We start from the raw sequence: 27,188 nt of genomic DNA, 5'->3' as shown, positions 1-27,188 counted from the left end.
CTTTCTGCATCCTCAGGATTCCTCTGTAGGGATTTTTGTCTGGGGAGCCCCTGGAAACTGCCACAGATGTACTTCAGGAGCAAATTTTGAATTTATACTGGACAAAATGGGATCTGAAACACTGTCTGCAAGAGAAATGGGGTCTTCATTGGACTGATAAACTACAAAAACATAAGACATAGTCTGTAGATTCAAAGCCTCCTGATGAGCATGCGATTGAGGAAATTGGTTTAGCTGTAGTGCTTTTTTTTTATCTGGACTTTGTTCTAGAAGCAGAATTTCACCTTACACAAATACTGGAAGTTGACTAAAGCTATTGCAGTGTTACAGTACAAAGTTCCTTTTGCTTTGACATTCTTTATTGTATTGAAGTGACTGTCTTGTGATAACCTTGTAGGGTGGAAAAGATGGGTTTTCCTTGTGGAACACCCAGTAAACCTAAATTAAAAACTCAGAGCTTTTTACATGAAGCTGGTCATGAAGAATTTGGTCAACAGTAGTGCTGAAGCACCGACAAAGCTGATAACTTACTAAAATATTATTCTATCTGTATTACAACTAATCTAGATAGGTTCTAGATATTCTAAGTATGTATTAGTGACTTTTTACACACTTGTAATCACAGGTAACCAAACATTTGTCATGAGCTTTTCAAATTGGTGGATAAAATTTGGTTTTATGTTCTCCCAACCTGAGCACTTTAGGTTCACAAAGTGGAGGGGTGGGGGTTGGGGAGGCAATTCCAAATTAATGAAGTTAAGCCCTCTGATTGCTTTGAGATTTTTATTAAACATTTCTGCTGATTTTTGGAGGGGGAGGAAACAAAGTCCTCATCGGAATTTGTAGAAGTTTATGACTTGTCTAAACACACAAATTACTAGTTCACTCTGTCAGTGCAAAAGAAATCAAAATAGGCAAAGTCTAAATGCAATGCTTCTATCTTGTGCATTATCTAAATTGCTTTAATGTACTTTGTTTACAACTTTACCAGTTTCCAGAAAGTAGGTGTGTGCTTATAAATTGGCAAACTTCTCTCAAATTGGTTTCACTCTAACTGCTGGGTTCAGAGTGTGCAGTTCAGATAAACTAGTAGCATGAGGGCTGTCTGCAGTTGTGACAGGGATGACAAATCAGTCCCTTGTGCTATTTGTGTGTTTATAACTTTGTTCGTGTATATGTATATAAGCTTGTATGTGGTTTATTATAACAACGGGTTTAAGGTAGAGAACTAAACTAAATCTCAGTGTACTTTTTGGTAGAACTGCATTGGCCCTAGGGGTTGCTAAAACCCTGTAGCTAATGTCCTTCCCTCTAGAAATAAAAGGAAAGCTTTAAATATGATACTCTGATGCCTTTAGTTGGGTGTGCGAGGCCCCAAGTGTAAAAGGTTTATAGTAAGTACTTCGTGCATTGGGTAACTAGCTACAGTGTATAAAATGGTAGTTGGTGCTGCTTCTAATATTTTAATTTACTATCTTTACATGCTTTTTCAAGGGTAGTCTTGGTCTGGAAAGTGACATTCCTGTAGTGCCGTGGAGTTGAATGTTGTTAACTGAATCTTACATTTAGGAATTGGAGGAGAGGAGGAACAATCTCTTCCTTTCTTCTATTCCTCATCTCCTTCTGTCTCTAAGCTGATTGTCCTTCAAATTCAACCTGATATCTCATTCAACCTAGACCTTTTTCTTAATTTTGTTTGTTCTTTTAGTATGTTGTCACAGTAAGTTAATGATCAAGATTTTGGCTACTATCTGAGTCTTAAATTTGCTATCAGCATGGCATGTGTAACCTGAATTCTTAGTGGCTTTCTGTGTAGGTAACAGATTGAACGGAACTTAATATGCTCAAGAGAAGGAATTCAGATCATGTCTTTTCTTAAAGATACCATTTAAATGGAGCTGCTTTTCAGGCTGGCCCAACACTTTTTTAGGTGTGGTGTTTGTTTTGGGGGGGGTGTTTGTGATTAGTAGTTTGTCATTGTTTTGTTGGATTTTTTGGGTGTTTTTGTTTGTTTGTGGCTATTTATTTATTTCTCATTGATAAGGATGGGGAAGGGCTATTACCTACCGGGTTTTATTTTTCTTAGTGTAACCTCTAGTTCGTTCTTCTTCCCTGTGTTCCTTAGCAGTATTTAAAAGACAAGCAAGCTCCACTCTTTTGATATGTAAATCTCTAAGAATCTGCCAACTGATCGCTGCAGCCTTCTCCAAATTTCATGCTGCTGACACAGGAGACAGCTATTTTACTGTGATAACCCTTTCCCATCAGATTCAGCTGCTTTGGCCAATATATTCATGACTGTGCATTAATGTGACTGGTGCTGTAGCTGGATTTTTGTCTTAAAATGGGTCTAGCAGAGCTAACGTGTCTTCCCCAGTGATTGTCTTTCTCGCACCGGTTCTGTGTGCTTTTTGTCTCATTCTCTGAATTTGAAATACTCTCTGTTCTGGTATGCCAAGCTTGCAGCAGCATTGTTTTCCAGCCTTGTGGACAGAATGTATACTTGCATAAGTACTGTGGTGGCTGAGTCAGTCGAACAGTACTTAGTTACCTTCTCCCATCCCCAAAAGCATACTCTTTTCTCTTGGTGCTTTGTGTTGAACTTCATCTTTTGTTACAAATGTTTCAAGGCTAAAACTTGAAACTTATGATATGAATTGTGGTTTTGATATGAGGTGACAGTGTGTGGATGCAGTGTTAGCTGCATGTTGTCTGAACTTTATCTGGGATCTTGTTTTTGAGGAATCTGTCTCCTTCAAAAACCAAACCTGTGGAGCAAATTTTGTTTCTGTGGAAGGCATACCCTAAGACTGTCATCTATAAAACATCCTTTAAGAACAAGACAGGAGAATGATGCTGCCAACCTGAGACTGCTAATGTAATTTTACACTACACTTTAAGCGAAGTAGGACTGTTGTATTTCTTTTGATTAGATGAGATGTTTTAAATGGGCTTCTATGGAGACTTGGCAAATAAAGTATTACCAAAACAATCAAGTTGTGGAGGCATTATGATGCTCTGAAGTTTGGTACCTCGGCATGCAGAGCTTGTTTAACCTGAGGAAAAACATTTGACAAGCTGTTCTGCTTAGGCCTTCTAGTGAACAAGACCTTGTCTTTAGGATCAGTAAAAAAGAAAAAAAAAGTCAAAAGGTGGGTTAAACTGGTTTTTATAACCTTAGTGATATTTGGATTTAGTTACATGGAATGTTAAGCATTAACACATGAAAAGATTACTGACAAAATACTGAAATTAGAAACCGAACAGCTTATAGCAATCTGTTTGAAGTGCATTTTTCTAAACAAAGATAAACTCTTATATTTTTGTATTAAAGGCAGAGATTGCATTAACTGTGCTGGAAGCATGTGTAATTTATCATAATTTGTTTATAATAGTAAGAAAATGTTACAAACTATGCAACTCATCATAGTCATTCTTCTTTTTAACACGTTGAATTTGCATACTCATGCAGCAGTATTGACAAAAAATAACATGTCTTCAATTTGCTGCACACTTTTAGAAAAAAAAAAATCAACCTGAGATTGTCAAGTGTTTGTTTTTCCTTATCCTTAAGAATTTGAAAGAGTTTACAAACGCAATCAGTGCAAATGTGAGATGATGTGAGTTGGGCAAGGGTTTTTTTAAAATACATAAGCACTTGGTAAATTTGAATAAAATCTACTGCGTGCCTCATTGATCTTATGCTTACAAAATGCAGTAACTTGGTGGTTTTACTCTAATAATACTAAAGCAAAGCTGTTGTTCTAATAAGACTTCATTATGTATGCTTTGTGACTATCTAATCTCTGTTTTGAGTTACCATGACTCATTTGAGGATGGGCTGTGATGAGAAACGAAACTCAGGACACTTCATTTATTTATTTATTTATTTTACATTCTCTTCCTGAAACCGTTGTACTTCTCACATGAATTTTTAATGACCGTTTCCTGACTTTCTGTCTTAATTGTATGTTGGTGTTTTCTGTATTTGCTTTGGGCAAAGGAAACTCCAAATACAGCTCTGGGACTTAAAGATCTACAGAGTGATAAAAACTTAATTCTAAATCAGTAGATAAATAAACTGGCACCAGTTCTTAGTACAGTGTTGGGAAAACTGTCTTTGACGTAAAAGCAAATCTGAACTTGTAAAGATAAATGCCAGGTTTATTTAGAAAAAGACAAAAAAAAATACATTGCCTTTGTTCTTCCAGTGTAGAGGATGTACTTTTTTAGTTTGAGGGGAGAAGTGGAGGAAGAAAGAAAAGATTTGTAGTCAAAGTCAGACTTGAATTCCTGAAAGAAAAAAATTCTTTGATAGGGGAAGACTTGACTGCTGTCATTAGTATAATCATCTCCTATGGTCAAATATTTTCTGCTTGCCTTTGTTGCAGAGATTCTGTTATAGACAGCCAGAGGTTGAACTGTCATGCATGCATTTTTCTAGTATTGGATTTTTTTTTTTCTTAAAAATTTTATGCTAATTTTTTTTTTTTTTTAAATCAGGGTTGTCATAAGGTTTCTGGAAGCTAATGAGACGACAGCCTCTGCTGTGGAAGGTATGGTGTAAAGGTTGGGAACCTTGTGTTAATTTAAAATGTCACATGAATAGAAGAGCAGTAAAAGTGAGAGGAAGGGCAAAGGCGGTAAGAACGTGACTCTGGTGGCTGCTGCAGCATGTGCTCACCTTCAGTGACTCCAGATCACAAGCTCGCTTTGTTGATAGTCATCACCTCAGTGCACTTCTGCCAGTGTCATAGAATGGAGCAGGGCTCCTGCCTCCTAACTGATCACACTGAATGTTACACTGTGCTGATAACAAATACAGGCAAGGTACGCATCTATAACATACTCCAACCCTGATTCTCCTTTCTACACCCTCCCTCCTGCAGTAGTTGTGATGCTTAGTAATAAAGGTGTTCACAAGCACCTTGTACAATTGAAAGGATCAAATACCGATTATGATGCTATTTTGTTGGTAAACTGGGATGACTGTGCCATCTTTCTTATGAAATGAAGGATTCTGGTAGCCCAAAATGAGCAAAGAGGAACATATTTAGTAGGGAGCAATATCTGAATAAGTTCATTACTTTAACAAATACAGTTCTCCTAGAATGATTTGGAAGAGGCAGCCTATACAGCAAACACCAGTCATTAAATGCTATTATTTATATTGTCCATTTAGCATGAGTGCCAATCTTCAAATAAAGTAAGTTGATGGGAACAGATTCAGGTCAACAGAGTTGGTTTTATTCCGGATGTTTAAGGGATTATGTTCTTTTAGTTCATGTTGTTAGAAGCTTTTTGCCAGGAAAATGCATCAAAGATGAAACAAATCAACAATATGAACTCTATTCAATAGCTAAAACATCCTACTTGGCTGCAATATTTATGTATTGAAGTTGAATGCTTGTCTACTTTTCACAGGTCTTCCAAAGTAATCAACATGTATGTATTGTTACATAGTAATTGAAACATCAGCAATTTAAAAGTATCTATTAAACCTAAAAATGCCAGGCTTGAGGAAGCCATGCGTATGTGTGGTTGCTGGAGCAATTTGTCATTCGAATTGATGGTGAAGCCTTTGTTGAATGCAAATGAACTAGGAAAGAACTGATCCAGCTGTATTGTAAGTGGGTCTTAGAAATGAGTATAAGGCCAGTGTTCATTTATACTGAAAACAGAAGATAGCTGCTTGTGATGCTGGAAGGATGTTTACTTGTTGCATTATGATGTTGTTTTCCCAAAGGGTGTGAGGTAAGGAGGTGGGAAGCAAGAAAGGGGGAAGACACTTAAGGAAAAGCTGTAGTATGTCCCCTTAATTAAGGGATCTAAGCAAGCTGATCTGGTTGCATACTGTTATTCTTGATACTAAATACGAGTGGTCTTAGGACTGCTATGTGTGTAATTTCAGTGAATTGTAGTATTTTGTGCCTGGGTACTTTTACCTGCAATGGATCATTTTTTTGATGATGTGGATTTGGGTATACTGAGATTGCTCTTTTCATTCAGTAGCATCATGTATGTAGCCTATATGGTCTTGCATTCCCCTGCTTGAAACCATATTTCAGGTCCTCTTTCATTCTAGTTCTTGGTCCCAGGGAGCTGCTGGAGTCCACAGCACTATATTTTTTAACTCAGGAAAACAAAACTAATATTTCTGGACAGAACCAGAGTAAGATAAGTATTTCTGAGTTTATTGTGGTGCCAACAAGCTGAGACCTGCTTATTCCAGTGCTCCACCCTTGTCAGGAGGCAAGCATGCAGTGCAAACAGTGATATCTCAATAGGCCTTTCACCTGCCCAGAACAAACACAGATCTGGAAGACTATCTTGGCAGGTGATATGCAGCCAACCATGATGAACTTCTCTTCCATAGTTCAGATTCAGTGTAGATCTCTTTATACAGAAAATATCAATGTTTTGTGCTCTGAAGCAGGTGTCAAGCTTCGGGCTGCCTTTGTTTTCTCAGTCTTCTTGATGCCTACTTCTTTTAAAGTATGGTTTGAAGGCTAGGGATTTGAGAAAATGGAGAGTCAGTTCAAGTCTAGCAGTCAACAGCATTTGGATGTCCCTCAGGTTCACTATCTTATTTGGAAACCAGTTGGTTAAGAGAGTAGACCAAGACTGGTTCACCATGCAATAGAAAACTTTTGTGAGATTACATAACTGATAAAAGTAGGTGTTTTTACTTGAGCTAATCCCTTACAATGTCACAATTTAAACGTTTCTAGGAGGGATGTTTTATGGTAGCTCCAGTTCCCGTGTCTTCAGCAGTTTTCAGTTGCTCATTATTGAAGCTTACTCCCTGAAATAAATTCAGTCTGAAGAGCTAAGTAAGCTGCTTTCTGCTTTACTTAACTTGGATTAAAGTGCTGCTGTGATCCTTCTACCTCCTCTTCCTCCACTTTCCAGTTGCTTAGCATGTTGGGTTTATTTCAGTTAAACCAGAATGTTAGTTGCACTCATTTTTCCCCAAGTCACTTCCACACATGGGAGATCTACAGGTCCATTAGTTTTGTTGGCAAGCAAAAGCATGAGCAAATGAGGACTTTGTTCCTGTTTTGTCCAAGGAGACTACTAGCTAACAGAGGTGCTCTTTTCCACTTCAAAAAGGGGCCCTGGCAGCATCTGTATGCATGAAAAAGTGTTTGTGTATTGGATGTCTGCAGGGCTGTTGCTTCATCCTGGATGTTCCTTTCCCCAAAATAACTCAACAGAAGCCAAGTTCTTTTGTTCTTATTTGGGTGGCTAAAGGTAGCTGAGACTCAACTGATTCTTATCTTGCAGACTTTGAAATTTACTATTTGTTGCCACAAGTGGGATGAAAGTAGACAGAATGGGGGGGAACAGATCTTACACAACCAACCAGTGGTTGTTCAGACCCTGTGTGAGTCTTACTTGGCTTGCATTCCTCCTCTGCCCCTGTTTCTTCAGCATGGTTGGTGCTGAGATGAGGCATTAGTGGGACAGCAGAGATTAAGCTACCTTTATATAGAAGCTACACACATCTGGGGTGATGGAGAAGTCCCAGAGTCTGTGCTCTGCATAGGTGAGCAGTCTCCATGGACAACACCAGCTGGATACTGCCTGAAAAGTCTGAGATGCCTGGGAGGTGTGGAATCTGCAGAGATGTGATTTCTTCATAGAGACCCAGACACTGAAGAAAGGTAATGGTGAAGAGCTTTTTTTCCTGGGTACAACGTGGCACCGTATTCTGCTTTTCCAGGAGTGAGTGAGAGCATAGAGGCTGCTGAGTTGAGCACAGGTTCAGAACAGGGGAATGTTGCTGGGCATTGAAATCAAAATGAGGGTTCGATTCCCTTATCTCCTGCCTGCCTTCTCCTATCTCCTGCAGAAACTGCAGCTAAATTTTGCAATTCTAACCTTTGGTATATGCCTTCTCATGTCATAATGTAATCTATTGTATGATAATTAGCCATCCAGAATGTAACAGAAACACATAATGACTTTTATGCTAATTGTGCTCTAGACTTAATTTAATTTCATGGCTAAATGTTTGTATACGGAGAAAAAAAAAATCACAGCACTATCCACACAAAATCGATGCATCAGTTGCAGATAGCTTTATAAACTTGTTTGGTCACCACAAATGGCTTTTGGCAAGATATTTTATAATCTGTGCAGGTACCATGCTTGTTTGTGATAATGAGATGAGGTTTCTGAACCTGCACGTGTACTCACAGGGCAGGTTTTGTTATGCAGGGACAGGAGTTGGGCTCAATCTTTGAGAGTCCGTTCCAACTCAGGACATTCTGTGATTCTATGTTTCAAGCTAAGGTCCAGATTTCTAGTGGGGATCTACTTCTGTTGTACTCTGACAAATCTCCAGCCGGTTTGCTTTGCGTTTGTGCTCTTCCATCTCTTTTTAATCTCTCACCGTATAAATATAACTTTGCTGAAAGCATCCAAAAAAGTGTTTATTTTTTTGATCTGTTATGTAATATAGGTATGTGTGACGTGTCATGTAGTTGCTGAATGAAAAGATGGAAGAACTAACATTTCCTTAGAAATATAATCCGTTTTCTTAGAATGGCTGTTTAAATAAATGAGAGATTGTTTCTTCCCCCCTCCTCCCCTCAAAAAAGGCTGAATTAATGGATGCTTTCATACCAGCCCCTAGGTATTCTGAATCTTAATTTAAACTTGAATGGGGCTGGAATGTTGTTTGTTCTTGTGTGTGTGCAATTTGAAAAGGACATTTACGCTACAGTTCTTACTAATGACACCTGTTTGGATTCCTTATTGTTTGCTTTTTCTGCTCCTAAACGACACACACGACAGGAGGGTGGCCTTTTATTTATTTATTTATTTTTTTTAATGTAATTTTGAAGAAAATTAATTTGGATGAATTTCTTGATGTACTTACTCTTAGATGTTTAGGAGTTACACTCTTAGAATAAAGGACCTTTAATCTTGTTCCACATAAATATTTACATGTTGGTTTGATTTTTCTGAATGCAGTAATTTTTTTTTCTTGAAAGCTAATAGCATTTTAAAAAATGAAAACAGTTTAATATTTTTTGTAGCTTTTATGAATGAAAATGAATTACTAAGACAATTAGAGCCATAGGAATGGTGACATAGCTAGCACAGATAAATATATTTTTCCTCAAAATAAACCTGAATTGTGTGGAATACTTCTCTGCCAGTAAAGGTGCTAATATCCCAGATAGCAGAGAAGTTAGAAGTTTCAGTAAATTAGAGCATTTTGAGTATGTAGAAACTGGCCTGACTGCTTGTAATAAAGCAGCAGTGTTTCAGGTGAAAGCTGAACCCACATTCCAGAATTATCTGATGTGTATTATCAAGAAAAGTTCCTCATATGTTGGAGGAAATAAAAACTCAGTGCTATTAAATAACCTGGAATAAAGCAGGCTTCTACCAGTCATAGCTTGCTTGTAGCAGAGTGTAATACACAGCAGAAACTAATATAGAAAGAACCATTACAAACCTGAATTTCTGCATCTGAGTTTTGGGTGTTGAAACAGTGGAGTGATAACTGAGGATTTGCTTCTGTGCTTGGGAGCAGACAGATATGCAGTGACCCAGAATAAAGAACACTATTACTAGCAATAATATTGGGAACAAATGCAGCTTTCTATAAACTGTGTTCCCAATGAAATAATTAGAACTTTGCGCAGGCTTAATGGAAAGCACTATAGACCTCTGCCTGTGCTCTACATTGTCTACGTCTTAAAACTTTACAGGCAACTGTTTAACAAATTGGAAAAATAAGGGATTGAAACAATAGCAAAATCAGACTGCCTGCCAGCGCTGAGTTATAGTTATTTCTATAGGTTGTTGCCTTGATTTTATTTATTTATTTATTTAGTTATTTAAATTTGTTCTTCATTTGAAGCTGAAGTGTAGCTGGTTTATGTGCCTTGGAGGGTGGTGGTGCATGCCCAAATTTCACTTCATTTCAGTTGGGCACATGCTTCTTTGGGCTGCCTTGTAAATACCAACCTCAGCATACGTGTGTTTCTTTTTCATCTTGATGGCATTTGTTTTGCTGTATTTGATCTTGGCATGCATATATGTATTAGCTCCCTGGTAAAGATGAGTCACATCTGAGACACTGTACAAGTGCAGTGCTGTTTATCAAGTAGTAATTTCAGACTTCATTTAAATATATTTCAGTTAGCTTGAAGGTGTGTGCATCTTGAAGAACAGGCTTGACAAGATCTTGGAGTGTAAGTTGTAGCAAGGCAAATGTGATCTGTAAGGAGTTATAGCTCTGAAGAGGAGTATTAAGAGTTGTTGAAATGATGCAGAGAACAGAGGAAGGATTTGCTAGAAGATGAAAAATACAGAAGAAAATGGAATAGATAAAGTATAAGACAGCTGGGAAACAGATTGCTCAAGTCAATCTTGAAAAGAATAATATAACTTTTAGAAGGAAAGTTCTGCTATTTACCTTAAAGCTAAGCTACTAAAAAGGATGACAAAAAATATATGAAATAGAAATTAAAAAGAGGACTAAACAATAAGAAAAAAGTGTTTCAGTCTTATCCTTTTAAAATATGCCTAAGTGCTGTGGGGCGTTGTCCGTTCTCATGTATGTGTGGATGAGACTTTGGTGGTTTGAACCAATCTGTCAGGACCATCTTTGCAGTTCGTGACTCCTTACTCTTCCAGTAAAGAAAGGAAAGAGTATGTGTCCCCTCTCTCAAATTCTTCTCACAGCAGTGGTAGGGAGACAGATTGTAGAAACCGTTTAATCTTTTATCTTTCTTAGGAGCCATACACTGGCTTGTCCTTTGGTTATTTGGTAGGAAGTCTTACATTCCTGTTCGTGTCCCTTAGCAAAGGGAAGTGCCAGGTCCTGCACCTGAGGAGGAACAGCCCCAGGCACGGGTACATGCTGGAGGCTGATGGGCTGGCAGGCAGCTTGACAGAAAATGACCTCGGGGTCCTGGTGGACACCAAGTGGAACATAAGCCAGCAATGTGCCCTTGCTTGCAAAGAAAGCAAATGGCATCCTGGGCTGCATGAGGAGGAGTGTTGCCAGCAGCTGGAGTGAGGGGGATCCTTCCCTTCTTCTCAGCACTGGTAAGGTCGCATCTGGAGTGCTGAAACCAGTTCTGAGCTGGCCAATATGAGAGACGTACAGAGTAACTGGAGAGAGTTGAGTGAACGGCTGCTAAGTTGATTAAGGGACTGGAGCATCTGTCATAGGAAAGGCTGAGAGAACTGGGGGTGTTTTGCCTGGAGAAGGGAAGGCTTGGGAGGGGTCTTATCGTTGTGCATAAATACTTGAAGAAAAGGTGCAAAGAAGATGGAGCCAGGCTCTTTTCAGTGGTGCCCAGTTACAGGGCTGGAGGTAGTAGCCATAAACTGAAACACAGGAGGTTCCTTCTGAACATCAAAGAAAGCTTTTTAACTGTAAGGGTGACCAAGCACTGTAACAAGTTGTTCAGAGACTTCATGGAGTCTCTGTCCTTGGAGATACTAAAAATCTCTCTGGACATCTTCTTGGACAACCTGCTCTGGGTGGCCCTACTTGAGCAGAGGAGTTGGACCAGATGATCTCCAGAAGTCCTTCCCAACATCAACCATTCTGATTCTGTTCCTGACATGAGCATTTGTTAAAATAAAGAACAAACTCTGAAGATACCAGGGACTTGAAAGGCATTTTGAACTGCAGAAATGCAAGTTATGGTCTTCATTTACCCATGATACTGGAATGGAATGAAGTCTCTCTGGACTATTTGTCAATCTTGCTCTTGCAAGTCATCAAAGGCAAGAGATCCCACAACATCCTTAGATGTCTTGTTCCTTTGTTTCAGTATTCTGCCAATTAAAACTTTGTTCTAATCCAAATCATCCCAGCTGCAAGTTAAAACTTTCCTGTTAATTCCAGAACATCGTTGATTGCTGTCCGCTACATAACACACTTCTATGTATTGAAGGAGTATCGGTTTAGATTGTTGTGTCTGGCCTGTGGGTTCTTAGGAGGCAGAATAGCCTTTTGCATTTTTGAGGCAAACATCCAACATGTTACTTGCTCCTCATAAGCCATGTTTGCTAAAACCATTATCCTTGCAGTTCCCTCAAGTGCTTTCTTGTTACCTGTCAACAGCATGGAGCCCCACACTGAGTATGGAATTCCAGCTGTAATTTGTTTTTTATCACTAAGGAACTGTAATTGCATTCCAGACCACAGTGGTTGTCTAGGATAGCGCTCCCTCTAGAAATGGGACTTGCTTCTTCGGGCAGCAGTCTAGTATTGGTCATGAGTAGTTCTTAGTCCACTGTGAGCACCCAATTCTCCCCTTCTGTACTGCTTCATTAATTTATCTCCTTCATATAGTATTTTATATTTGGTGGATTGTTTTAATTTATTTTTGTGTGTGTGTAAACCTCTTTTGGTTGATACTTACTAGTGCCACTTTGAATTAATAATGTAATCTTAAAAAAATAATCTTGCTACAGAATTGTTTATTTTGGACATTTTTGCCTAAGTTGTTTGAGCTACAGCCTGCCTCGATGCCGTCTATAGATGTTTAAAAGCATACCCAGTCTGTCATCCGAAACACTAATTAAACTGTTAGAAAGAATGAGATCCAGGAAATAACTTAAAATGGCCTTCTGGTGGTCATTTAGCTGCTGTCTTCCGAGTACAGTTGATCAACCAGATAAGTCCCCACAATGTTGTATTTTAGATCATGTTTCTCTAACTTGTTTATGAGATTATTTAGGGAAAATTTATGTTGGGAACCTACTAAGATTGGACTATACTTCACCCGTAGCGTTCCTTTCAACCTTCGGGTTAATTGCTTGGTTGGAAAAGAACAGGCTTTAAGATTGAGGTTAACATCCATCTTGATCCTCCCCTCAGTTATATCTTCTGCACTGTGGTCCTTTGGACTCTTAAGTGGGAGGCTTGGATCCCTGTGAAAACCTTGGAAGTAATGTGTCTTGTGGAAATAGTTGCTTTTGTTTGCAGGCGTGAAGGGAGGGAAGTGACATGTTGCATACTTCTCTGTGAAGAGAAGCTGAAGTACTGAGAATTTGCAGAAATAATCCATTCTAACTATGGAAAGAGGGCAGTCTTGTCCTATTCTGATAAAGGCCACAAGCTGGAGAAAGTAGCACTGAAGAGTTTTGGCTTTTTATTTAAGTAGTAGGATGGAAGAAACTGTGTATTAATAGCCTTCTAGCTTTTAAATGCTGTTGTCTTTATACTATTTGTTATAACATTTCCTAGATAAATCAGCTCCACCCTAAGATACATTGAGAATAAATAAATTTTAAAAATATTTGTCTGGGACCTTTATTCTAACGGAACATGGTACATTATTTGTATATCAGAATTTGGGTGGGTGTTTTTTTGTTTGGGTTTTGTTTGTTTTGTTTTTCTATGTTCCTTTTTAATGTGGATTTGCTTGTTAGTAATGAGTCAAGTAATACGGTCCAGTACAGTGGAAGGGCTTACTGAAACTGCCTTTTCGGAGTAGACCATTTAATATTTGAGGGATTTTTCCCTTTCTATTTATCTCACTGAAGTGCCACTGTGTTATTATGAGGATTTATTGAATGTTGCTGTTTTCCACTTCGGTGGTAAGTTTTCTCATAGAAGAACTGATTATGGAAGTAGCTTTCATCATCTGGTGTCTTAAGCTGATAAAGCGGAAAAAAAAAAAAAGACTATTTTTAATAGTAGGAACTTTTAAAAAATGGCAGATGGAAGGTTGGTTGGCATTCACAGTGCAAAGCTTCTTTCTAACTGCTGATTTCTAAGCTGTTCAGGCACCCATGGACTGTTCCCTCTGCTTGACAGCGAGGCTGTGCAGATGCAAAGTCCTGCAGCACTCTGCATCTCTGGAAGAAGCAAGACAGCAGGCATTTTTTAGGCTCATGTTGGTGAGGTATAATTGAATGTGGATCTCTCCATCTATAATAGAGATGAAAGATTCCCAGCTTGGCCCCTTCTGGACACAATTATAGAGGCAGTAAAGCAGATGCTTCATGTAGTGTCTTCGAATCATCAGACACCTCACCATTTGCTCATTTTTATTTTGAAATTAGTTATTCCAACCTTCTGCAGAAAATGCCATTTCTTTCCACCAGAAAATGCCATCTACTGCAGAGATCTCTGAGCATATATTAAGCATTGTTCTGTTGACTGCTGGCTAGTGCAGTATTTTTATTAGCCTTTCTACTCTTATCAAAAAAGGATCAGGAATTGAAAAACTGCTCCCTTCTCTTTTGGGGTGGGGCGATGCTGTGGTGTGTGTTCTCCTGTGTCTCATGTTGCAACATACTGACTATTGTTGCTCTACTTTCCAATACAGAAGTGTTTTTAAAATATTGGAAATAATTTCAAATCCCTCCTTTATCAGTAGATACAGATACTCATTCTGACCTTTTTTGTCACAGAACAACTTTGAACTGTCTTGATGGGGAGAAGTGTTTTCCTTCCCTCTTTGAATTCAGATTTGTCTTTGGTGTAATGTAAGTTCAGGGGCCATAACAAAATGTCATAAGGTGATACTTTGTAAGCTACTCAATGGTAAGATCCTGAAGTTATGAAACCAATTGGATTTCTTTAGTGGAAGAAAAAATGTGGTATATAAAGGGGTACAAAACTTCCTTCTTCAGAGGAACTTTAACAGGAAAATGCTTAGTATAACTAGAAAATATTCTTGTTGTTGGAGGCCTTTCTGAATGCTTCCAGTTCAAAGTCATATGGATTTGAATGATAGTCCAAACTCTTACTCAAACCAGAGTTCAAACAAAAAACTGGTTTAAATTCCGTTTTAATTCAGACTGAAGGCTTTGTCCTATCTTGAAAACTTAAAAGGACTGAGATTCTACAGCTTCTCTGGGAAGCCTAGTGTGAAGTTTCTTAGTATATCTAGTTGGAATCTTTCTTATTTCAGTTTACATCTTGTTCTCTTACCATGCACTTCAGCAAAGTTTCTGTATTTGCAGTTACTTCTGCTTAGGTGTTGGCAAATTGCTCTTCTGTTTCCCAAATCCTTCTTTTCTCTGGGCTAAACAAACCCTGTTCCTTCAGCCTTTCATCACAGGGAAAGTGCTGCAGCCCCCTCATGATCAGTGGCCCTTCACAGTACCTTCTCTATTTATCAGCATTATTCTTGCACTTGTGCCAAAACCAGATGCTGTCTCCCAGATGTGTTCCAACCAGCATTGAGTAAAGAGGGATCATCACAGTATCACAGTATGTTTGGGATTGGAAGGGACCTCAAAAGATCAAATCATGAGTTCCCTCAATCTACCTGCTGTGCTCCTGTTGATACAGACCAGTGCTTGTTGGCCTTCAGCATCACTGGGGTGTGCCTCTGGTTTGTGTTCAGCTTGCTGTCTGATGGGAGCCTCGGGTCCTTTCAGCAGGGCTGCTCACCAGCATGTACCACCGCAGGGAGTTAGCCTGTCCCAGGTGCAGAACTTGGTATTTGTTTATGTTTGAATTTCATGTAGTTCTTACTGGCCTATTCTATTCCTATAAGGAACTACTGGAGGGAGTCCAGTGGATGGCTACAAAGATGATGAGGGGCCTAGAGCACCTTTCTTATGAAGAGAGACTGAACGAGCTGGGTCTGTTCACCCTGGAGAAGAGAAGGTCAAGAGATAATCTTATCAATGTTTATAAATATCTCAAAGGTGGGTGTCAAGAGGATGAGATCAGACTCTTTTCAGTGGTGCCCAATGATAGGATGATGGGCAATGAGCAGACTGTAGGGGGTTCCATCTGAATATGAGGAAAAACTTAATTACTTTGAGGGTGCCAGAGCACTGGAACAGGCTGCCCAAAGAGGTGGTGGAGTCTCCTCTGGAGACATTCAAGATCTGCCTGGACACATTCCTATGTGATCTGCTCTGGGTGAACCTGCTTTAGCAGGTGGGTTGGACTACCTGATTTCCAGAGGTCCCTTCCAACCCCAACCATTCAGTGATTCTGCCAGCCTGTCTAGGTTGCTTTGAATGGCAGCACTTCCCTTGAGTATTCACTCCCTAGTTCAGTGTCTTCCAAGAACTCAATGAGGATGTGTTACAACTTGTAACTGGCCTCTAGGTAGAGTATGAACTGATAACTATTGGCTTTTGAGCCTGATATCCAACCAGTATTTCATCCATTTGGTAGTTAATCTAGACCGTACTATACCAACTTGGATTCAAGGATGCTGTCAGTGACAGATGCTGAAAGCTGTATAGTCAAAATAAGCAACATTGGCTGCTCTTTTCTCATCCACAGATCTAGTCTTTTTGCCATAGCAGCTAATTAGGTTGATCAAACATGATTTACCCTTGGTAATCCATGCTAGGGTTTTTCCTCGTCATCTTTGTGTGCCCTCTTGTATTTTCCAAGAGGAAGTGTTTCATATTTTCACTCTGATTGAAGCAAGGCTGACCAACCCGTAGTTCTTCAGATTGTGTTTTTACCCTTTCAGAAGATGCATGCAGTGCTTGGTTTTCCCTAGTCACTGGAATCTTCTCCAGCCTCCACAGCCCTTTTGAAGTGTCTCAAGAGCTGTGAATTATTGGGTCGATCTGAAACATCTATTCAGTGAATGCAAGAGTCAAAAGCTTCTTAATGAAATTACTTTTCCCATACTTGTTTGTAAAACAAACCTATGGTGACTGTTTCCTGCCTTGAAGTACTTGTAGACAGAAACAAACAGTGGAGAAATTGAAAATGTATTTTTTTAAATTAAAATTTACTAACAAAATGAGCATTTTCAGAACACTTACAGTTGAATATCTGGATGTTATAGGTCAATCCTTTTTAAAAGGCACAAGTACTTTCTGCCATTGGTTTCTGTTTGTGTCTTTCTTTTCATAGAATTTAATGTATTCCCAAAATTAAAGTTTTATCCAGTAGAGTTGCAGGGTTGTAATGTTGTGAGGTTGCATGTATGGGTGGAACACAGTCATGGATAGGTGTAAGCTCTTTAGGAAGGACTGGAAGGAAAAGAGAGGGAAAGCTGCACTCTTAGTTAGCTCTTTGTCTGCATAGAGCTGTAGTATGAAAGCAGAAAAATGCTTGTTGAGTCTGTGGGGCAGAACCAGAGAGGAGGGACCACAAGCAATATTGTTTGGGAGTTTTTGCAGATTACCTGACAAGGTGGAAGTTGTGATTAGTGTTTTCTGCAAACAACTAGAAGTCTCATACCTGTTGTCCTTCCAGAGGCTTTCAGCCATCCAGACAGCTGCGGGGAGAGCCTCAAAACTTAGGGCAGACAATGCTGGAAGTTCCTAGAAGGTTTAGATGGTGAATTCCTGGCAGCCAGGGCTAATGCTCTGTTTGACCTATTTTACCACAAGGATGGCAGAAACTGGTGGATCTTGAGTTAAGTGATCATGATATGACTGAGTTCAGGATTTGGAGAAGTCTGGGAAGCTTAGCAGTAAAATAAGGTCTGTGGACTCTGGCTTATCTGAGGATTTGCTAAATAGAGTACCTGGGGAGGCAGTCAATAAGGGGCTTAAAAAGAAAATTTAATATTTTTAAAGAAAATGCATGGACAGCTCAAGAGCAGACCATCTCATTTTCTAGGAAGATCAAGACTTTGAGCAGAAAGCCCACTTGACTGAGCAAGAGTTTTCTCGATGAACAAATCCACAGAAAAGGAGCATATAAGAAGTGGAAACATGGACCAGCAACAGAAGAGCAGTATAAAAGCATTGCTCTCAGGTATTTAAAGAGGAAAACTCGAAGGCCAAAGTCCAGCCAGGCTTAGAGCTAATGAAGATTAACAAGAAGGGCTTCTACAGGTATGCTAGTAGAAAAAGGAAGTTCAAGGAGAATGCAGATCCACTGATGGGGTGAGGGAGACAACCCTAGTGATAGATGGTGTGGGAAAGGTGGGTGTATTCAATGCCTTTCTTGCCTTGGTCTTTTCAGGTGAGAGCCAGTTCTCATACCTTTGTGTGTACTGGTACAGACTGGGAAAAAGATGGGCAGAACACAGTAAGGAGCAACAGGTTAATGACTACTTGAAGCAACTGGATATATTGAGATCCATGGTGCTGGATTAAATTCACCTGAGGAAACAGAGTTTGCAATGTGACTGCAAGGTGAAAAATCATAGAAGGCTGATGCCACACCCATCTGCAAGAAAGTTGGGAAAAACTGAAAATTATAGGCTTGACAGCCTCATTTCAGTTCCTGGAAGGATTGTGGCTTGTCTCCACTTGGGTTCCATTTCCCAATATATGGTCAATAAATTAATACTTAAAGTCAAAGTGCATTTAACAAGAGTATGCATACCCAATCTCTTTTTCTTCTGTGGCAAAAAGGCTGGCTATATGAATGACAGAAGAATATTTTACTTCTTGAGTTTACTAAGGCTTTGAACACTGCCTGCAACTACATTCTCATTTAGAAATTGAGGCAAATATGGGCTGGATGAACAGTCTGCTTAATGGGTTGAAAGTCTGCTGGATCATTATCAACAGCTTGACATCCAACTGGCAACTGGCTGAGTGCAGTATGCCAAGGGTTGATTCTGGAGTCTGTATTTTTCAATACCTAGAGATTTGGATGATTACATTATTTGAAAATGACACTAAATTAGTGGGAGTGGCCAGTATGATGTATGGCAAAGCGTCAGTCCCAAGAGATCTTGAAAGACTTAAGGACTGGGCCGTCACAGATTTCATGAAGTTGAACATAAAGTGGGAAGTTGTGCACCTGAGGCTTAACAATACCGTGAATCAGTACAGACTCTGGGAACTCATGGTCTGAGTGGCAGCTTTGCTCAAAAGGACTGCGGGTTGTGGTTGAAACTAAGTTGAATATGAACCATTAGTATGCTGTCATTGTCAATAAATCTGGTACTGTGCTATATTAGGAGTGTGGCCAGCAGATCAAGGGAAATTATTGTTCTTCTGTATTTGGCACTGATGAGCCTCCACCAGAAACACACCTTTTGGGCCCACTAGTTTAAAACAAATGGTAAGAAAGTGCAGATCTTTCAGTGGATGATTACCAGGGTGGTCTCTATGACGTGCAAGGAGAGGCTGAGGGGAGTGGGCTTTGTCTGATGTAGATTAGGCTACAGGGTGATCCAACAGCAGCCTGCAGCTATTTGAAGGGTAGTTACAAAGAGGATGGAGTCAAGCATGGCTTGGTACTGGCAGGTGATGTAACAATACAAATGCCTGTTTTCAGCTTGGGAGGTTCACATGGGATATTGTGAAAGACTTCTCCACTGGGAAGATAGCATAGCGCTGGAGCAGGTCATTTAGAAGAACCATGAGAATCTCTACCCTTAAAGGTTTTGGGGAGTTGGTTGTACTATCTATCCATCCATCCTTATTTTGTCTGGATCTGCAAGACAAAGGATATATTGGAGCCTCATGTCCTTTGATAATTTTACGTTATTTTCTTTTATTTTGTTTGAGAGCATGTGTGTATAGTTGTGAAACAACTCTGAATTCAGTGGAGATGCTTTACCATCCTCTAGCAGCGTGCTTTAGAGTTAATTAATGTACTTCCAGTGTGTAGGGAGAGAGACAGAAAAAAACACAGTTGCATCCCTTTGAACAAGAACGCTTTGTTCAGCGTTGGCACCAGCAGTCTTTTGGGCTTTGTCCTCAGGGAGCATGGTAATCTTTCTGGCTTCCAGTTTGCAGTCTGGCTTTCCTTTTTATCAAGGGACTGGAGTCTCAGCAGAGTTCTACTAGGCAGTGCGTTTTTGTGTGTGTGGGTAGGTGGGTTTACTTATTTATTGAATTGTTATAATTTTTTTTGTCTTCCTTATGATGATGAGAAATTTCCTCCTAGTAATGGAATTCTAATGGTGTTGTTGGAATACTTAATGTCCTTATAGGTTTTATTGCGTTGAATCAGACGCTTGACTGAAACCTGGCTGAGAAAGTGGGATCCTAAGTGTGTGTAGATATCTTCATATGTGCACTCATGCACACATTTGACTACTTGGGGGAGTTGAGAACTCCTCAGAAGCAGTTTTGTCTTAAGCTCCTTGTATTTCACTAAATCAGTATCTTTGTCACAAGGGCTATCTCTGTCAGTGCTGGATGGCAATTCAGGTTCATCATAATAGGAAGCAAGAAACTTGAAAGCAGTAGAGAGCTTGTGAATTCATAGAGTATGTTTAGTAATCCCTATCTATGGCTTCAAGAGTTAGTAAAGACTATGTGTATTCATACCAGAAGACTGAGTTTACTTTTTAAGGATAAATGTTGACTTGCTGCAGCAGCATAGTCCAAATCTTGTGCATGCTATGTTCAATAAGAAATAATTCTGTATTTTTACTAGTATACCACTGATTATTCCCGTATCTTAGTTGCTGCTTAATTATTATCTTTCACAGGTAGTATCCCGTATCTCTACACCTGCTACTTTTGTCTGGAACTGATAGCATTTTTATAATAATCTTTTAGTCCGGCTATTCCATAGTAGGCATGTGTTGTGAACCTGAAGCACAAAACCTGAGTTACTTGTGAGTTTGTGTTTGAAAGCCATAGCAGGGTAGTGGGTTGTGTGAGGCCTGTAACTTCCTTTCTCTTTAATTTGAGGCACTGGCACTTCAGAGTTGGTTGCACAGTTTTCTGGAGCTGTTTGCTTGGGCAATCCTTTGAGTATGGGCTGTTGATTCAGGGCCTTCTGCCAACTGGTTGCTCAATTAATTTCCCTCCTGTACCTTGATTCTTGTCTTGCAATCTGTTCTCCAGTACAATTATTTACACATGCATGAATTTTGTTAGTTTTGGAAAATTCTTATAAGTTTTAATAAAATTGTCCATAAAGATCTTGTCTGCTTTATTTTTCTAATGCCACCTACTTTTCCCCTCTGAGGCCTCCAGATTTGGCTTTTACATTTGATTCTGTAATTAAAGTTCTTCTTAAGAAGACACTTAAACTTACAATAACCATGTTTAGGCAAAAGTTACATAGAATGTCTCATCTCAAGTCTTACAGCTGTGCAAGGCTTGTAGTATAAGCATCTGGATCATGTTAGTGGTGTTCCACCAGGCACCGTTAAGCGATGGTGGTACTGGGCACTGCAGGATCAGGCAACAAGATAAATTCATGACCTTAAACAGATCTTGTAAAACTTGGTAAAATGTGTGTGCCATCTAATAGAAAAAAAGGCATTTGTTGTATTAATATTAGCAGTCCATGTGAGTCCCAGGCTAGTAGAAGATGACCAGCTGGTTTCCTGTCTTTCTCCACATTGTGTCTTCCCCAAGTTGCATTCCTCAGTTGTACCTTGTATGTGTCAAAACTTACACCTACTTCTGTGGTTTTTGTCCCCTTCTCTGTTTTACTGCTGTCTCCTCTTGACTCCTAAATGGTTCACATAGTTGCAGCCTTCATTTACTCCTGTTAAAGTCTTTCTCCTCTGCTTCATATCAGAGATTTCTGATTCTTTAGTTTCTGGATCAATACCATATGATCTGTTAGATGTATACGCCTGGTATTGCGTGTTTTATTTGCCAGGCAGCTGATGAGCCTCCTATTTTTAACATGGAAAAAAATACTCCTTTTGTATTAACATCATAACACTGCACGAACAAAAGATTATTTGGTTCTACTAGCACCTACGTTGTCTGAAAACAACTAAGATAGATTTGATCAGTGTAACAAGATGCTAGAAAAAGAATGTGGGATTGATAGGTGAGCTGCTACATGGTACAAAAAATACAGATGCCACCTACAGATGTTGAAAAAAGTGATTTTAGTGCATGATAAAACTATGGTACGCCATACCTGTTCCATTACATAGTGTTACATGTGTGCCAGCTTGTTCTGACATGCCAATAAAGCAGTTCTCCTTTCCTTATGAAGCTTTGCAAATAGTGCAGCATATCTGCTGGTATCTTCCCAGGTGAGGAAGATGTTTGCAATTTGTGTAAATTCTTATCTTTAAGTATGATGTAAACATCACTAGTGAAAAACACCACTGAGTAGTCTATATAGTAAACTCAGTTCTTACTCATCTTGATAAGTTAGATTCAAGACTGTCAGTAGATTATTTTTCTTAGGGATTTCTTTATTTTGAGCAATGTCTTTGGTATGCCCTTTGAACTCTTTTTAATCTTCGATGAGTCAGTCTCTTTATGCAGTGGAAAATGATATGCGTTTAACCTAGTTTTTAGTACTAATACTTAATAACATAAGGAACTTAGCCATAGTAGTTCTAGCAGACATGTTCTACTGTGGTAACTTTGCAGACCTCCTATTCTGACATTGTTGCTCAAATTCCTGAGAACTTCCTCTTTCCCAGGTGCAGAAGTTACTCCAGAATAGAGTAGAATTGTAGAATAACCTTTCCATGAGGGAAGTGGAATGTCAGTTATCTTATAGAGAGATGCATTCCCAGGCTTCTGTGGCCAGTATCCAAAAGGTAAACAAGCTGTAACTCATTCCTTCATCCGTGTATCCCTTGCAGGGTCTTGAAGACAGCTGGCAGCTCTAAGGAAGATAATGTTTTAGGCATTGACTGTGTGTATTAAAACAAATTGGTTAGACGTGCACCTTTCTGAAAATTGTAATTTGATCTTGTGTGTCATGAGAGCCAGATGTATTAAACCAATGTACTTTTTTTAAAAAAAAAGCTTGCTTTTTTAGTTAGGCTTCCATTTTTCATGGTCTTGACTAAATAGATGTTTTGGAGAATAACTGAGATGTTTAAGTTAAAGCTTGATGTCTACCATTATCCCTCTACTTCAGCCGGTTCCCACAGCTTGATCCTAACCCTAGTTTATGGTTTATCATGAAAATTCAAAGCAACTAGCAGCTTTAATAGTGATGAAAGCTAGAGGACAACTGGGACATAACATAAGAAAATGCTTTGTTTTGAAATGCTGCATTGTAAACAAAATGCATTAATTCAGTATGAGTTACACACAAAGTCAGGAAAGGCTTGTTACCAACAAACTGTCAATCTGATGTCTGTTCATTTTCAGGAATCTTAAATTAGGGAGTGGGGGAAAGTGGGAAAGTTTGACTCACATGGGTTAGGAGGTAATAAGTCTAAACCTACGTTTACATTTAAAGTAATGTAAAGCTTTAAAAATGTTTTTAAAGTGTTAAATATTTGTCATTTGTTAATGTTGTGCTTCCATGATTCAGTGGGGAAAATGAATTCACAGGGAATGAGAGAATAATTCAGGCTGGGGAAGGATGATTTCAACTACATGAGACTTTGCAGCCCCTGGATGTTGTGAAAATGGGGCTGGGAAGTGTTGATGTTGCTTGCAGGCATGTGTGTGCTCCTCACTGATTCTCTGTGGCCCATGGAGTCTTGGCATTTCACTTGGTGCAGAATCTCTGAGGAGGAAGGAAAGAGCACTCTCACATTAGAATAACCTGTAATTTTGGTGGATTGTTTGTGTCAGTAAATACACGATATTAAAAACAAACAAACAAACAACAACAAGTTGTCTTTTAATTGGAAACCCACAGTTATTGAATAACACAGCAGAGTCATTTCCTCCTCTGAATGTTGGGGGTGGGGGAAGGAGGATGGCAGAGACAGACAAAGAAGCCATCCTGTTTCTCAGAGCGTGAAAGGGTTTTTTTCATTCATTGAGGACATGAATTCAGTACTCTGTATTGTGAGAAGAGAGTATTGCCTTTCAGTAATGAGTATGACAGATGTAAGACAACCTTGTCTTGAGCTAGGACGGTAAGTGACTGAGGTGACTTCTTCCTCTCCACCCTCACCTGGAACACTGCCTATTTTGAATCTCATACCAAAGGCCTAATAATCTGTAGATGATGTAGTAGGTCAAGACTGTGCAGTCTGTAAGGGGGGTTAGGCATCCATACTGGTTTTACATGGCAAGGTTTTGTTAGCAGGGGGGCTGCAGGGATGGCTTCTGTGAGGAGATGCCAGAAGCTGCCCCCGTGTCAGATGGAGCCAGTTCCAGCTAGCTCTAAGACGGACCTGCCACTGGCTAAAGCTGAGCCCATCAGCAATGTTGGTAGCAACTCTGTGATAACATACTTAAGAAAGGGTAAAAAAATTGTGCACAGCAGCTGTGAGAGAGGAGTGAGAAAACTGTGAAAGAAACAGCCCTGCAGGTACCAAGGTCAGTGCAGAAAGAGGGCAGGAGGTGCTTCAGGTGCTGGAACAGAGATTCCCCTGCAGCCTCTGGTGAGGCCAGCTGTGTCCCTGCAGCCCATGGAGGTCCACGGTGGAGCAGAGATCCACCTGCAGCCCATGGGGAACCCCACGCTGGAGCAGGTGGATGCCCAAAGGAGCCTGTGACCCTGTGGGAAGCTCCCACTGGAGCAGGGTCCTGGCAGGACCTGTGGCCCGTGGGGGACCCACACTGGAACATTCTGGTCCTCAAAGACTGTGCACTATGGAAGGGTCTCACGCTGGCACCATTCCTGAGGAACTACAGACCATGAGAAGGACCCACATTGGAGAAGTCCATGAAGGGGTGAACTCCAGGCTGGAGCAGGAGAAAAGCATGAGAAGGAAGGAGCAACCAAGACAAAGTGTTAGGGACTGCCCCTGTTCTCCAGTGCCACTTGCTCGGAAAGGACGTAGAAGAGTCAGGAGTGAAATTGAGTCTGGGAAGAAGTGGCAGGGGTACGCACACATGCAGAGGGAGAGGTGTTTTTACTTCTGTTTTTATTTTTCACTATTCTATTGTTATTAATTGGCAATTATTTAAATTAATCTTCCCTCGGTTGAATGTGTTTTGCCCATCACAGTAGTGATCTTCCTGTACTTGCCGTGACCTGATATGGAATAGGATCCAGCCTCGTAACACCATTGCAGTCCTTTCCTGATCTCTGGTTTGTCGACATCCTTGTGTACTGCCTTCACACAAGTGACCTGCACACCTCGACTTGGTGTCTTCCAAAAAGTCAGTGAAGATGTGTTTCATCTCTTCCTCCATATGGTAGATAAAGGTGTAAAACAAGATAGGTTCTGAGATAGATGCCTGAGGAATTCCCTTTACAGGTGGTCTCTAGTTAGTGTACAAACCATTAATCACTATCCTTTGAGCCAAGTGATCCAGTCACACACAGTAATCCACCTATCTAGACTGTAATGTTCCATCTTGGATGAACGGATGTTGTAGGAGACCATGTTGAAAACCCAACAGTCAAGATAACTAACTTTTGCTGATCTTTCATCCAAGATTTGAAAAGAGGGCATAATTTAAGATCTTCAGTATACATGATTGGTGAGTGATTGAGCATTCAGTTTATCGATCTCTTGATCTGAATTGCTTGTTTCCCCCCCAACATACGGTATTTTCTATACAATGAGATGAAAAACTGAGTTTTTCTTAATCTACAGACTCTCTGGCTGTATCAACAGTCATATGTGCTTTGTTTCATAGCTTGAATAAGTTTCATCACATGCCATGTGTTTTTCCTGAATTGACACAGCTGAACAACTGAGTTGACACTTGTCTTTCTGGCGTGGTTGGTACAGGCTTGTATTTGGTTGCAGTTAAAAGCTCTGTTGGCTACATGGGTATGACTTCGAAGTCAGCTGAATCTTGCATGTCATTTAAAAGCCATTAGGCAGCAAAATTGTCACTGTGGTCGGAGTTTGGCTTGTGTAACTTTGCTTCAAGAGAAGAACCAGAGTTTGTTCTTGACTCTATTGTCCAAGCCTGGAAATGAGAAACATTGTTTCTGTTAATGATAGAATAGGGAATTAGGGCAGCAAAATCTGATCCTCCAGTGACTTAGTCACTATTTGAATAGTCAGAACACTTTGTATTAATGCTGATGGTTTAGGTTTAATTGAATGTTGATTGAATATTTAGTTGAAGTATTATGGGTTTGTGGGAATTCTCTGCTCCTGTGTTCGCTTTCATTGTGAAATAAAATTCTTCTGAGACAAAGAGCCCCTTACTAGTTTGGGGCTTTACAAACAGTTTTTGTTAGTACCTGCACGGAGGCTGTCTTTGCAGCTGTAAAGAACTGGCAGGGCAGCCTTTGCTGGGGCCACCACAGAGTGATTTCAGTTGTAACAAGTTCATTATCCCTCCAAATAAAACCTATGCCGGGAACTGTCTTCATGTTACAGTGGCTTTTGGATATGGACTTGGCCATGCTAGCAGGGTCTGATATATTAATATTGACAGGAATTGATGCATTTCTTGCTGTTTGTTTCCTCAAATTTAAAAAGAAAAGCCGAAGAGACCATGTTGCCGTTTTAAACAGCTAAGATGGTTTTGATCTCCTCTGTCTTGAGGTCCAGACTCTGAGCAAAAGATTTTTGCAAAACATTTCAAGCATAACAAAACTTCTGTTGAGCTAAATGTCCAGGTGGAAAGAACCAGCCACAAGGAATGCCTCATTCACTCCTTGCAGTAAACTGGGAGCATCACCAGCTTAAGTGCTACTCAATCTCTGTTAATCACTGTGGCAACAGTGAAGTTTTCCTATTAAGCTCCTATTAAGGCATTGTTAAGACACAGGTAAAATAAGCAAGCTATAAAGCTGATACTTTTTTTTAATTTCCACTATAGTTCTTTAAATTGTTTTTTTTTTTTTTTTTTCCCTTGACATGTAAATGGCCAGAATCTATTTAATGGCATGGAGACAGGCAGGGTAGCCAAACCTCAAAGAGAAAGACAAAACTCACATCTTCCTGTAAATTACTAAAAACTATAGGCTGCTGCAGATGGGTTTTCAAATCAAACCATATGCAGGATAGCCTTGCAAAAATTGGTAATCTATCTATATTCTCTGGGATGTATGTACATGTAGCATGTACCTTTGATCATGTGCTTTCATTTGTATTTTTGCCTAGAAAATTCTGGAGGCAATCTTTCAAAATACATCCAAAGGAAGTGCTGACATATGATATTCCCTCCAAGCAGGCAGCAAAAATTGCAGCTTGCAGGGAAACTGATAGGGGAAAAGTCTGACACTTCTGCAGATTTGTGATTCCTCTTTTCTGTCCATCTTTTTTGAAAATGTCACTTTTCCAGATTCTGATCAATACTGTGCCTTTCTGCATACTAACTATGTGGTCAGAGGTTTTGTTAATAATCACTCTGGTTTTTACCTTCTCAGCCTCTTAGCTTGATTGGATGACCTGCTGGTTGGCATTAAATGTAAGAAATCAATTTTATCTATACCCTGCTTGCTCTTCTCCTCATGTTGCAGTCAGAACTTCTAACATAAATATGTTTTTTCTTTAATTAAAAACCAAAACAAAACAGGCACATCATTGCTTGTTCAT

At 39.7% G+C, this 27,188-nt stretch overlaps 1 protein-coding gene across 10 annotated transcripts in view; it reads left to right on the top strand.

Moving 5' to 3' along the window:
* EPB41L4B (erythrocyte membrane protein band 4.1 like 4B) overlaps positions 1 to 27,188 on the top strand; it is a 186,624-nt gene that overhangs the window by 17,571 nt on the left and 141,865 nt on the right. The window contains exon 2 of one of the 10 annotated variants that reach the window (XM_065052836.1): positions 17,546 to 17,683. The exons of 7 other annotated variants lie outside the window; for them this stretch is intronic. Coding sequence is in view for 1 of the 3 variants with exons in the window: in XM_065052832.1 (XP_064908904.1) it covers positions 4,530 to 4,556 (27 nt within the window). In the remaining 2 variants the exon portion in view is untranslated. Of the gene's footprint in view, positions 1 to 4,503; positions 4,557 to 7,113; positions 7,668 to 17,545; positions 17,684 to 27,188 lie in introns of those variants that run through there. 2 more of the 10 variants (XM_065052832.1, XM_065052837.1) reach the window with 2 other exon arrangements.

The sequence above is a fragment of the Columba livia genome, chromosome 2, assembly GCF_036013475.1.
Source record: "Columba livia isolate bColLiv1 breed racing homer chromosome 2, bColLiv1.pat.W.v2, whole genome shotgun sequence".
Lineage (NCBI taxonomy): Eukaryota > Metazoa > Chordata > Aves > Columbiformes > Columbidae > Columba > Columba livia.
The sequence above is the reverse complement of the archived record's forward strand: the minus strand, read 5'-3'. Positions and strand labels throughout refer to the sequence as shown.